Genomic DNA, 10,846 nt, shown 5'->3' with positions numbered 1-10,846 from the left:
GCATTCCGGGGTACACAAAGCACATCCCACAGTTTGTCACAGCCCATTCACGACAGACCATGTCCCCAAGGACAGGAGGAGGAGATACAGACATCTCAGCCTACCCACAGAGCTGGAGAAGACGGTGGCGATCATCCCTGCAAAAGCCTAGGCCAAGCTTCTCTGTGAAGATTCACACAGACAGAGCTTTCATACACACAAAAGGGAGGACTCATGACCAGGTGGATGCCGTAGTGGGGCAGGCAGCCCCCTGCAGACCAGACCACTTTATTGGTTGTTTGGATACAACAGCACAGTTGAGAGGGCAGTATGCTTGGGCAAAACTCAGGCAGAGTCCTGGAGCTAGATGGGGATGGGGCTGCAAAGCAAAGAGGGGCTGAGAACCCAGTGGGCTGCTTTGGTCTCAAAGGACAGTTGCAGGCCCCAGGTCAAGACAGAATTGCTGAGCCAAAATACTCGAGGACACAACTTTGTGGGCACAAGCGTTTCATCCCAGGCCTTGGGCTGCTCCTGGTCTGTTACAAAGCGTGCAGGAGCTTAGTGAGGGAGGAAGTTGGATGGGGAGCAATAACACAGCATGAGCTGTGAGGCCCTACTTCCAGCTGTGGAGGACCAAGAGGCAATGAAAGTGCCATCAGCACTGATCCGGGGACATTCACCCCATCTTCTCGTCTCCCTCACTGCTTTGTCTGGTTCCCGAGGACTCCAGGACGGGCAGGGGCAGCGGCAGGGACAGGGACGGTCGCTCTCCAGCCCAGCCACCTCTACCTGTGGAAAACAACAGCACGCAGGGCAGAGGCTGCTGCGAGCCCTCAGCAGCGCGGGGAGCTCACGCTGCCACAGCCGCCTGCACACGCGAGGGGCTCAGACAGGCCGGAGCACTGGGCACTGCCTGACACCGCCACGGCCCTTTCCTCGGGTCGCTCTCGACCCGCTCCCCGGCACGTGGGGGAGCCATCTCCTACCTGCGTCTTCTTCAGCCAGAAATCTCTCCTTGATCACACAGTAATGGTCCGAGTTCTCGTAGGGCTGGAGCTCTGCAGGGGACAGACACAGCCTGAGGGACCCAGGTCTGCAGGAGAAGGAGCAGCGCAGACCCAGGCAGGCAGCGGCACAGGGGGCCACAGGGCTCTCCTGGCAATGACCTGCTCTCCTTACCCCCCGGTCCCACTGCCGTGGCCCTACCTGTGTAATGGTCCTCCTCGGCTTTCCTGGGCAAGGCCTTCCTCCTCCTGGGAAGGCAAAGGGGTGCCCTGAGGCTGGGGAGAGGCTGATGTGGCCCAGGGCCCTGCTGGCCTGGAGACCCAGCCAGGAGCCCACCAGCCAAGCCACGGTAGGACCAGCTGCCGCCCCCATGGCACCCAGAAAAGGGTGAGAGCAGTGCAGAAAGCCCCTTCTGTCACCTGCCGCCCCCATAGCACCCAGAAAAGGGTGAGAGCAGTGCAGAAAGCCCCCTCTGTCACCAGCCACCCCATTAGCCCAGCATGGCCTGAGGCAGAGCAGCGACTCCCAGTTCCCTGCCTACTTACCTAGACAGTGCAAACCACAGGATCCCAGCAGACAGCATGACCATCGCTGACAGCACAGCCACCACAGTGACCGCAGTCCACGGCCAGGGGCCTGGAGGCTGCCCTGAAACTAAGCACACAGCCAGCAGTGGGTGTCACAGCCTGGGGTGGCTGTCCAAACATTGCCTTGGGGTGTGTGAATGTGTGTATGCGTGTGTCCAGGCTCTGCAGTCCTGGCTACATGCAGGGACAGGCAGTGAGGCACAGCCGTGTCCTGCCTTCAGGTCTGACAGGCAGGGAGGCTCTGGAGCACAGGGAAGTGTCCCATCTCCAGCAAACACCCACAGGGACCAGAAGCCCATCCAACGCAGTCTGCATAGACTGAGGGCATGCAGTCCCAGGGTCTTAGTGCTCTGTGGCTGTGTGCCCCAAGTGATGTGCAGCCCTGCCTAAGGATCCATCTTCTGTAGTGGCAGACAGGGGCCAGCTCTGCTCGTGCAGACCTGAGCAGGGGCTGAAGCAATGCCACAATTCTGGGGCCAAGCCACTATCTTGTATGGCACAGGGTGCACAGACACACACCAGCCTAACAGACCCTTGATACAGAAACCTTTACCTGAGACATAGGCTTGAAATTCCAGGTGGGATGCATCCCCGGCACCAGCGGCCGTCAGGCCCTGGACTGTCACCGTGTATTTGCTCCCCGGCATCTGACGAGGTGGCGTGTACTGGGTGACAGAGCTGTTCACTGTCACCTGCTGGAATTCAAGGAAGCTGCCGTCCTGCGCGCTCCTGGCCGTGACGTTCAGCTGCAGGAAGGACAGGAGCTGCTGGGGACAAGCACCCGGCTCCTGTCCAGCCCCGAGCGGCCGCTGCTGCTGCCCGGGGACAGCAGGGTCCTGCCCTCACCACAAACACCCCGCGGCCACCTGGAGCTGCTGGGCTGGGCAGAGGAGGGCTCACCCCTCTCCCTGCTGCCTGTGCCCAGCCCGAGGCACCCGGCGAGGCACGGGGCCCACGGGCAGCCCCCGCTCCCCTGGTACCTGGTATCCAAGGATCTCCCCTTTGCAGGAGGGCAGCGCCTGCCACCGCAGCGTCCCCGTGCTGGCATCCAGCCACAGCCGCTCCGGCTTCTCGGGCACTGGAAGCACAGCGAGACGGGGTCACACACGGGGACACCCACCAGGGGCTGAAATTTTTGGGAGAAAAGCAAAGGGTACCTTGACATTACAGGCAGGGGACACTTACCTGTTGCCTTTGTCCTCAGGAGCCGTGTGAACAGGATCGTGCTGGGGGGCACTGAGATGGTGACACTGTAGACAGTGAAGGGCTGCAGAGGAGGACAGGTAAATGTTCCTTTATGGCCGTGCAGCATCTCCTGTGCTGTGACCTCCTCAGCCTCACAGGGAGGGGAGGAAGGCCCTGCCAGCCTGCACGTGGCCTGCATGCGCTGGCAGGCATCAGGCAGACTGCAGGTCCAGTTCAGTTTGATGCTGGTGGTGGAAACCTCCAAGGTCCCAGGCACAACCTGGAAGGCCTCTGCGAAGGAAGCATTGAAGAGGGTCACTGCCTTGCCTTCCTTCCCTGTCCTGCAGCAGACCTCCCTCACTGCCATGTCCACAGCTACAAGAGGCCGAGCCCATCCTGCCTTCTCCCACACGACATTCGGGCACTGCCTGCGCTTTCCTCTGGGCCTCTGGCGCTCCGAGCTGTGCTGGCAGAGGGCAAGGCCAAGTGCTTGTGGTCCCTCTAAGTCACCACCACGGGCCTAGCAACTGATCTGGTGACTACTTCCTTTCACTCTGACAGGGACAGACACAAACCCTGCTGCATTAGCAGCTCTTTTCTCCACAGCGAACACCCACGCCATTCCTGGAACACCCCAGCACAGGGCCTTGGTGCCCTACGGCTGTAGGCCGTATCTGGCACCACTTTCCCTGCCTGGGGAGAACAGAGTGGCTGCTTCACTCACTCACCCACACAGGTCATATTCCCCTCTACAGGCTTCCAGTGTCCCATGCTGTTCTTCACAAACCAGCCGATATGAGGCATCAGGAAGCGTTGCCTTGGGTTGAGTTTCATGCAGGCAACCTCAGGACTGGATGACCAGTACCCTTCAGGGCACGTCAACGTCAGCGTCTCGTTGAGGTCGTAGGAACCCCGGTCTGGGGCAAAGAGAATCCTGGTGTCCCACTGGGGCTTCTGGCATTTCACTGCACCAACGAGATGGGAAAGCATTATCAGGACATAGGCTGGACCCACAGAGCATAACAGGGGGCAGGGCAGGACATGGGGCAGGGGATCCTGGCCTTGTCCCACTCTGGTGAGGAATGGAGCTCCAGGACACGGTATGGGTGAGCCCCAGACATGCACAGGAGCTGCCTCCCACTGCCTACGGCAGCTCCCCCAACTTCCCCCACCATGTAGGGGCCCCAGAAGAGCTCCTGGTACCTCCCTTACCCATGCACTCCACCTTGGAGCGAATGTGGATCCAGGCACCTCCCGGGTCCTTTCCCAGCCACTCCTCGATGTACACAGGTTTCCCGTGAATGTTGGGCTGGACTTCCCCAGCACATCTGACGTGGGTGAAGGGCGGCTGGAAACCCTCAGGGCAGCTCAGCATCACTTCTTCGTTCCTGTTATACTCTTCCTGGTCTGGTGCCAGACGGAGTCTTGTGTCCCACCAGGGCTTCTGGCATGTGCCTGGCCAAGGCCAAAGAGGGTTTAGTTGGGGTGTTGGTGACACGATGTGGCAGGGTACCGCCAGCTGTCGGCAACCACCAGCAATCCCTCCAGCCACCAAAGGGAGATGGAAGGTGAGCCGTCCAGCTGCCATGACATGCCCCCCAGCAAGCCTTGTTGGGAGGGAGGGGGCTCCCCTTGTCACTTGCCCATGAAATCTCTTCTCCACCCTCCTTTCCATGCTCACTCTTTGCCCCCCACCACATCCCACGGCCGGCAGCTTCCCAGGACAATCCCCCCTGCAGCAGGAGACCCCTCCAGCCGCTCTTTGGACCTGACCCCAAGCCCAGCTCAGGCTGCCCTTCACCTCGCCGTGCCATGGCACCAGAGGAGCCGCTGAGCCACGGGGCTCCAGGCGAGGCACCTCCTGTCGCCCCACTTACTGATGCATTTTATGGGGCCCTTAATTGCAAATTCAGGTACCTAAACTGTTTTTCCTTGTCCAGGTGCCTATGCAAGGCAATCACACCCTGCACGATGAAAAGGTGGGCAGTGTTAGTGTTGCCCAGGCATAAGATCCAAGTGTACACTCACAGAAGGATAGATACTATACTGCAATTACTTTGTTCAGGGAAAGTAAGAAAACCCTCTGCCTCCTGCAGAAGCTACAGAATAGCATGATAACCAAGCCCTACATGCATGCCTTGCTGGCTCTGGTGCCACAGCTCACAGATAAAAAGAACAGATATTCATTTTCTGACCTGTCTTCCTAAAGCAGCCTGTGATTCCTGCAGACTCCTTATATGCTCCCTGCTATTGCCTGAATTAGGTGGCAGAGAGGGGCCAGCTCTGCTCGTGCAGACCTGAGCAGGGGCTGAACCAATGCCACAGGGGCATCCTCTGAGGCCAGGACACTATCTTGTATGGCACAGGGTGCACAGACACACACCAGCCTAACAGGCCCTTGATACAGAAACCTTTACCTGAGACATAGGCTTGAAATTCCAGGTGGGATGCATCCCCGGCACCAGCGGCCGTCAGGCCCTGGACTGTCACCGTGTATTTGCTCCCCGGCATCTGACGAGGTGGCGTGTACTGGGTGACAGAGCTGTTCACTGTCACCTGCTGGAATTCAAGGAAGCTGCCGTCCTGCGCACTCCTGGCCGTGACGTTCAGCTGCAGGAAGGACAGGAGCTGCTGGGGACAAGCACCCGGCTCCTGTCCAGCCCCGAGCGGCCGCTGCTGCTGCCCGGGGACAGCAGGGTCCTGCCCTCACCACAAACACCCCGCGGCCACCTGGAGCTGCTGGGCCCGGGCAGAGGAGGGCTCACCCCTTTCCCTGCTGCCTGTGCCCAGCCCGAGGCACCCGGCGAGGCGCGGGGCCCACGGGCAGCCCCCGCTCCCCTGGTACCTGGTATCCAAGGATCTCCCCTTTGCAGGAGGGCAGCGCCTGCCACCGCAGCGTCCCCGTGCTGGCATCCAGCCACAGCCGCTCCGGCTTCTCGGGCACTGGAAGCACAGCGAGACGGGGTCACACACGGGGACACCCACCAGGGGCTGAGTTTTTTGGGAGGAAAGCAAAGGGTACCTTGGCATTACAGGCAGGGGACACTTACCTGTTGCCTTTGTCCTCAGGAGCCGTGTGAACAGGATTGTGCTGGGGGGCACTGAGATGGTGACACTGTAGACAGTGAAGGGCTGCAGAGGGGGACAGGTAAATGTTCCATTTTGGCTGTGCAGGATCTCCTTTGCCATGACCTCCTCAGCCTCACAGGAAGAGGAGGAAGGCCCTGCCAGCCTGCACGTTGCCTGCATGCGCTGGCAGGCATCAGGCAGACTGCAGGTCCAGTTCAGTTTGATGCTGGTGGTGGAAACCTCCAAGGTCCCAGGCACAACCTGGAAGGCCTCTGCGAAGGAAGCATTGCAAGAAGGTCACTGCCTTGCCTTCCCTTCCCAGCCCTCTGCAGACCTCCCTCACCCCCACCCTTCTCTCACTGCCATGTCCCCCCACACCTAGTGTCCAAGCCCATCCTGCCTTCTCCCATACAACATTCGAGCACTGCCTACAGTTTCCTCTGGCTCTGGACCACTCCTTGGCACGCTCCACGTGCTGCTGTGTCTGGAGAAGATTTGGGTTGGAAGGGACAGTTTTAGGCCCTCTAGTCCACCCCGCTGCCACTGGCAGGGACATCTTTCACTAGCTCAAAGCCCCATCCAACCCACCTTCAAACACATCCATTGATAAGGCATCCACAACTTCTCTGGGCTATCTTGCCAGTTTCCAGTGTCTTGCTACCCTCATTGTAGATTTGTGTGTGTGTGTGTGTGTGTTTCTGGACACACAAAAGGGGCTCTTAAGATGCACAAAGCTAGCACAGGGACTGATGGATCAGCATTTGATCCCAGGGTCCTGTGGAATCCTTTAAGAGGCCGAGGCTATTTCATGCCTTGGGAACCTGCCCCACAGAGGCAGCAAGGCAAAGCACTCAAGGGACATGCATCAGGACGCCTGGAAAGCTTGGGCCATGCATGGAGCTGCCCCCGGTGCCTGCTGGCTGACTGCAGAGTGGCAGAAGAGAAGTATCCCCTTCCCCTCCCACCTCGTCCCCACACTTTCCTGGCACCCAGAAGAGCTCCTGGTGCCTCCCTTACCCACGCACTCCACCTTGGAGCGAATGCGGGTCCAGGCACCTCCCGTGCCCTTTCCCAGCCACCCCTCGATGTACACAGGTTTCCCGTGAATGTTGGGCTGCACTTCCCCTGCACATCTGACGTGGGTGAAGGGTGGCTGGAAAACCTTGGGGCAGCTCAGTGTCACTTCTTCGTTCTTGCTGTATTCCTCCTGGTCTGGTGTCAGACGGAGTCTGGGGTCCCACAAGGGCCTTTGACATGTTTCTGGCAGAGGGAAAAGTGGGTTTAGTTGGTGTGGGAGGTGACGAGGTGCAGCAGAGGCTGAGGAATCACTAGAGATGTCTTTTGGGTCCCAAACAGAGAGGGGAACGTCTTGCAGCTGTCACGATGTAACACCTCAGCCAGGACAAAAGACAGAAGCCTGGCCTTCTGCTGACAAGGCACAACTGACCACAAAGCCTCAAGCTGAACCCATCCAGCTCCTCTGCCTGCCAGCAGACGCTGTCCATGGGGACAAAAGCATCCAGGTCCTCCTTCCCTGCTCTGTCACACAGGCAGGGCAGAGGGACAGCCGTGTCACGGAGCCGCCAGCCCAGGACAGTGGGATCAGGGTGCTGCAGGACTGTGCTTACCCCTGCAGGTGGCCTTCTCATTCCACAAGCTCTGGGTGCCCCTGGGAATGCATCTGATCTGGGGGACCGGTGGCCCGTAGTCCCCAGTGCAGCTCAGCTGTATCAGCTTGCCCAAGGCATAGCTGGTCTGGCTAGGGGTAAACTGCAGCCTGGGGTCACAGTCAGAGGGAGCTTTGCATCCTCCTGAATGAGGGAGAGCCCTGAGGATCACAAAGTGATGACAGTGCCCTCTTGTGTGAGCAGGTCCCATCCAGAGGGCTGCTGGTCCTCCTTATTCAGAGCTGAGCACCTCCCAGGATGAGGCCCCTAGGCCCCACTCACATCCTCAGGCCTCACGGCCCACTCAGCGCACCCACCCTTTTCCATATGTTTCACCCAAAACGAGCCTGTCTTGTCCTGCCTCACCCAGTTTCCCTTCCCTTGTAGCGGATTCTCACACCCTGCACCCTGCTCCTTTGTATGTGTTGTCCAGGTGGGAAACTTCATCCCCCTCAGCTGGATCCCAGTGCCCTCACACCAGACTTCACCCTGACAGCCGAAAACCGTGACAGACCTTAAACCTTTGACTCGTCCATCTGCCTCAACCTTGTCCATCGCTGCAAGAGCAGCATCACTCCAGCCCCCAGAGATGGTTAACATGATTCACGCCCCATAGGATAACTTGTCAGGCCACTTCTGCTCCCATTTCCCTGCAGAGATAATGACTCACGCCCCAGGCTCCCCAGCCCCTGCTGCAAAGAGCATCTGTCCCTGCCGTGCCACAGGGGGAGCTCGGCAGGTACCCCCAGCCCCGGGGTACAGCGCAGGGCATGGCGTAGTCTCCACACGAGAGCCCAGCAGAGTCCCAAGGGATGCCCCTAGCCCTCCTGCCGTGGAGAAAGAATAGAAAAATACAGTTGAAGGACAATCCCACCAAACGACAGCTCGGCCAGCCACAGGGACTAGAGAGAGAACGAGTGTCCCAGCCGGCACAGGGCTGGGTCTCGCATCTCCCCAGGTCTTTGCTGGGCACCAGCACCCAGGTCCACAGCAATGGGTGATTTTTTGCTCTGATTGCCCCAGGAAAGCCAAGTGCTCAGGCTTCCCCTGCCCGCCACGCAGTGAGAACCAGCCACCTCCTGCTCCCAGGCGCGCTGCCCACCCCACGGAGGCACGAACACAGGGGCTGTAGTGTCGAGGCATTCCCAGCACACCGAGGATTGCTGCCCTACATCCCCAAAGCACAGCTTCGCCCCACCACAGCCTGACTGATGCCCGAGTGCCTCAGGACCAGTGCAGATGCTGGATTTAGTCCTCTCCAACACAGCCACCATGGGCCGAGCCAGGGAGAGCCACAAAGACAACTTGCAGGGAGAAGAGCAGCAAAAGCTTCTCTTGAAGAGAGAGGAGCAGCCAGCCCTTACCTGCATCCCTGGCTCCTTGTCGGGCTTGGGCAGCAGGATCTCTCTGTTCCTGTGTCCCCAGCAGAGGGGTAAGGACCAACAGAAACACCAGAGCCAGCCCTGGCAGGGCCATAATGCTGCCCAGCACGGGGCAGGACCACAGCCAGAGCCCCACTGATGGGGAAAGGTGTCTGCGTGACCGAGCGCTGGAGGGAGAGATGCAGACAGAGAAACGAAACAGACACCAAGGGAAATCGTGCCTGGCATGAGGAGCTTCCCCTTTGGGCAGCCAGCACCCGCAGACCCGCTCCTCGCCCGCACGCACTGGTGTCTCAAGGGTACCTCGGTCCATCCGCTCCCATGGCACCTCCAAAGCCTCCCCGGAGCCACTCCGCTGCCCCAGGGCAGCACACGAAGGGTGTGTAGTACTGGGGGAAAGAGGGTCTTCCTGGAGCCAGATGGAGAAGATTGTCCTTGGCTAGTTCAGGCAGGGCCTTTGGGCATGTTAGGAAATTCCCTGAGTGCTCCTAATCTTGGCCCATAACCCCAAAGCTGGATAACCCAGACTCCCCAGGCCTCCTGTCCCTGAAGACATCACCAAGCTCTTCCCTGAGCCCCCTTCCAGACCACTCGCTGCTGCCAGGCTTCCCCTGATGCTGCAGCTCTCCTGAGCAGCCCCTTCCCAGCCCTGCAGAGCTCTTCACCGCCCCACTGATGTATTTCTTTTCCTTTTCCCTGCCCTGAGATGCAGTCTGCACTGGTCCTCCTTCTCCTTAGAAACTCACCTTTTTTAATTATTATTTTTTAGTTTTTTCTCTCAGTGCACAACAGGCAGTAGAAAAATGCTGAAGACGTGCTGAAAGCCACAGCACTCAGCCACATGTCTGGCCCCTACACAGTGTAATGTTAGAGCTGCTAAACCGACTGATGATGCCTTATTTCGCTGGGATCCCTACGGGGTTCAAACAGGAGATGGTTTCCAAGGGACTGTTGAGTCACCCAGCAGTTCACAAGTGCATGATTTATGGGAGATGATGAGCTCCATATCCATGAGACCACCCTCTGGGCCTGTGATGTCTGGGCTGCTAGTCCTCCACATGCACTGCCCTAGCCCTTGCAATGGGAGCAAATCTCACTGAGTCATCTCAATACCTCTCAGATGCTTTCTATTACAGATTTCCTGCTGTAACATTCAGAGGATGTGTATATTTTTGCCAATAGTAGAGCCACCCAGCCACATAACTTCCCTTCCATTGGGGTGAGGCCTCAGGAGTTTTTATTTGACCATCATAAACATGATTTATGGGCCGTTTCCGGAAGGTTCGGTTCAATTATCAATGAACTAACAGCACTCAGACCTTCGGATTGAAAAGAGGAAAAACCCAGACCACCTGCAATTTACAACCAGTTTTACTTCTGACAGGGAAGAGCATTTAGGTCTCAAAATCATCCACGGAACCACAAAGAAAAGAGAAGTAGCTGTGGCTTTTGGAGATCCGGCTTTGTGGAAAGCACTGCTAAGACATCCACCACATTCTCCTACAGTAAACTCTGTTTCCCGTGTCATGCTCATCCTCGTGGCATCCTCTGGACCCGCTCCAACAGCCCCACATCCTTTTTGTGCTGGGGGCTCCAGACCTGAACACAGCACTGCAGGTGGGGCCTCACAAGGGTGGAGTAGAGAAGGACAATCTCCTCCCTCCTCCTGTGGCCTTCGGGGCTGCAGGCACACACTGCTGGCTCGTGTCGAGCTTTTTGTTCACCAGAGCCCCCAAGTCCTTCTCTGCAGGGTTGCTCTCAGTGGGTTCTTCTCCCAGTCTGTGCTCATGTCTGGGATTGCCCTGACCCAGGTGCAGCACCCTGCACTTGGACTTGTTGAACCTCATTAGGTTCACATGGGCCCAATTCTCAAGCTTGTCCAGGTCCCTTTGGATGGCATCCCTTCCTTCTGTTGTGTCAACTGCACCACTCGGCTTGGTGTCATCTGCAAGCTTGCTGAGGGTGCACTCAA

At 58.3% G+C, this 10,846-nt stretch overlaps 1 protein-coding gene across 1 annotated transcript; it reads right to left on the bottom strand.

The window, feature by feature from the left end:
* Nucleotides 1-226: 226 nt before the first annotated feature.
* Nucleotides 227-9,093, bottom strand: LOC310889391 (uncharacterized protein). The gene is made up of 14 exons (XM_083816783.1): nucleotides 8,857-9,093; nucleotides 6,843-7,085; nucleotides 5,807-6,097; nucleotides 5,602-5,699; nucleotides 5,174-5,366; nucleotides 3,969-4,211; nucleotides 3,485-3,721; nucleotides 2,757-3,047; nucleotides 2,552-2,649; nucleotides 2,125-2,317; nucleotides 1,530-1,638; nucleotides 1,186-1,232; nucleotides 966-1,037; nucleotides 227-768 (listed from the first exon to the last, which is right to left on the bottom strand). The coding sequence occupies exons 1-14, from the start codon at nucleotides 8,966-8,968 to the stop codon at nucleotides 656-658; spliced, it is 2,340 nt and encodes a 779-aa protein (XP_083672909.1). The 5' UTR covers nucleotides 8,969-9,093; the 3' UTR covers nucleotides 227-655.
* Nucleotides 9,094-10,846: the final 1,753 nt, after the last annotated feature.

This window comes from Anser anser (genome assembly GCF_964211835.1).
Source record: "Anser anser genome assembly, chromosome: Z".
NCBI classification, from domain to species: domain Eukaryota; kingdom Metazoa; phylum Chordata; class Aves; order Anseriformes; family Anatidae; genus Anser; species Anser anser.
The sequence above is the reverse complement of the archived record's forward strand: the minus strand, read 5'-3'. Positions and strand labels throughout refer to the sequence as shown.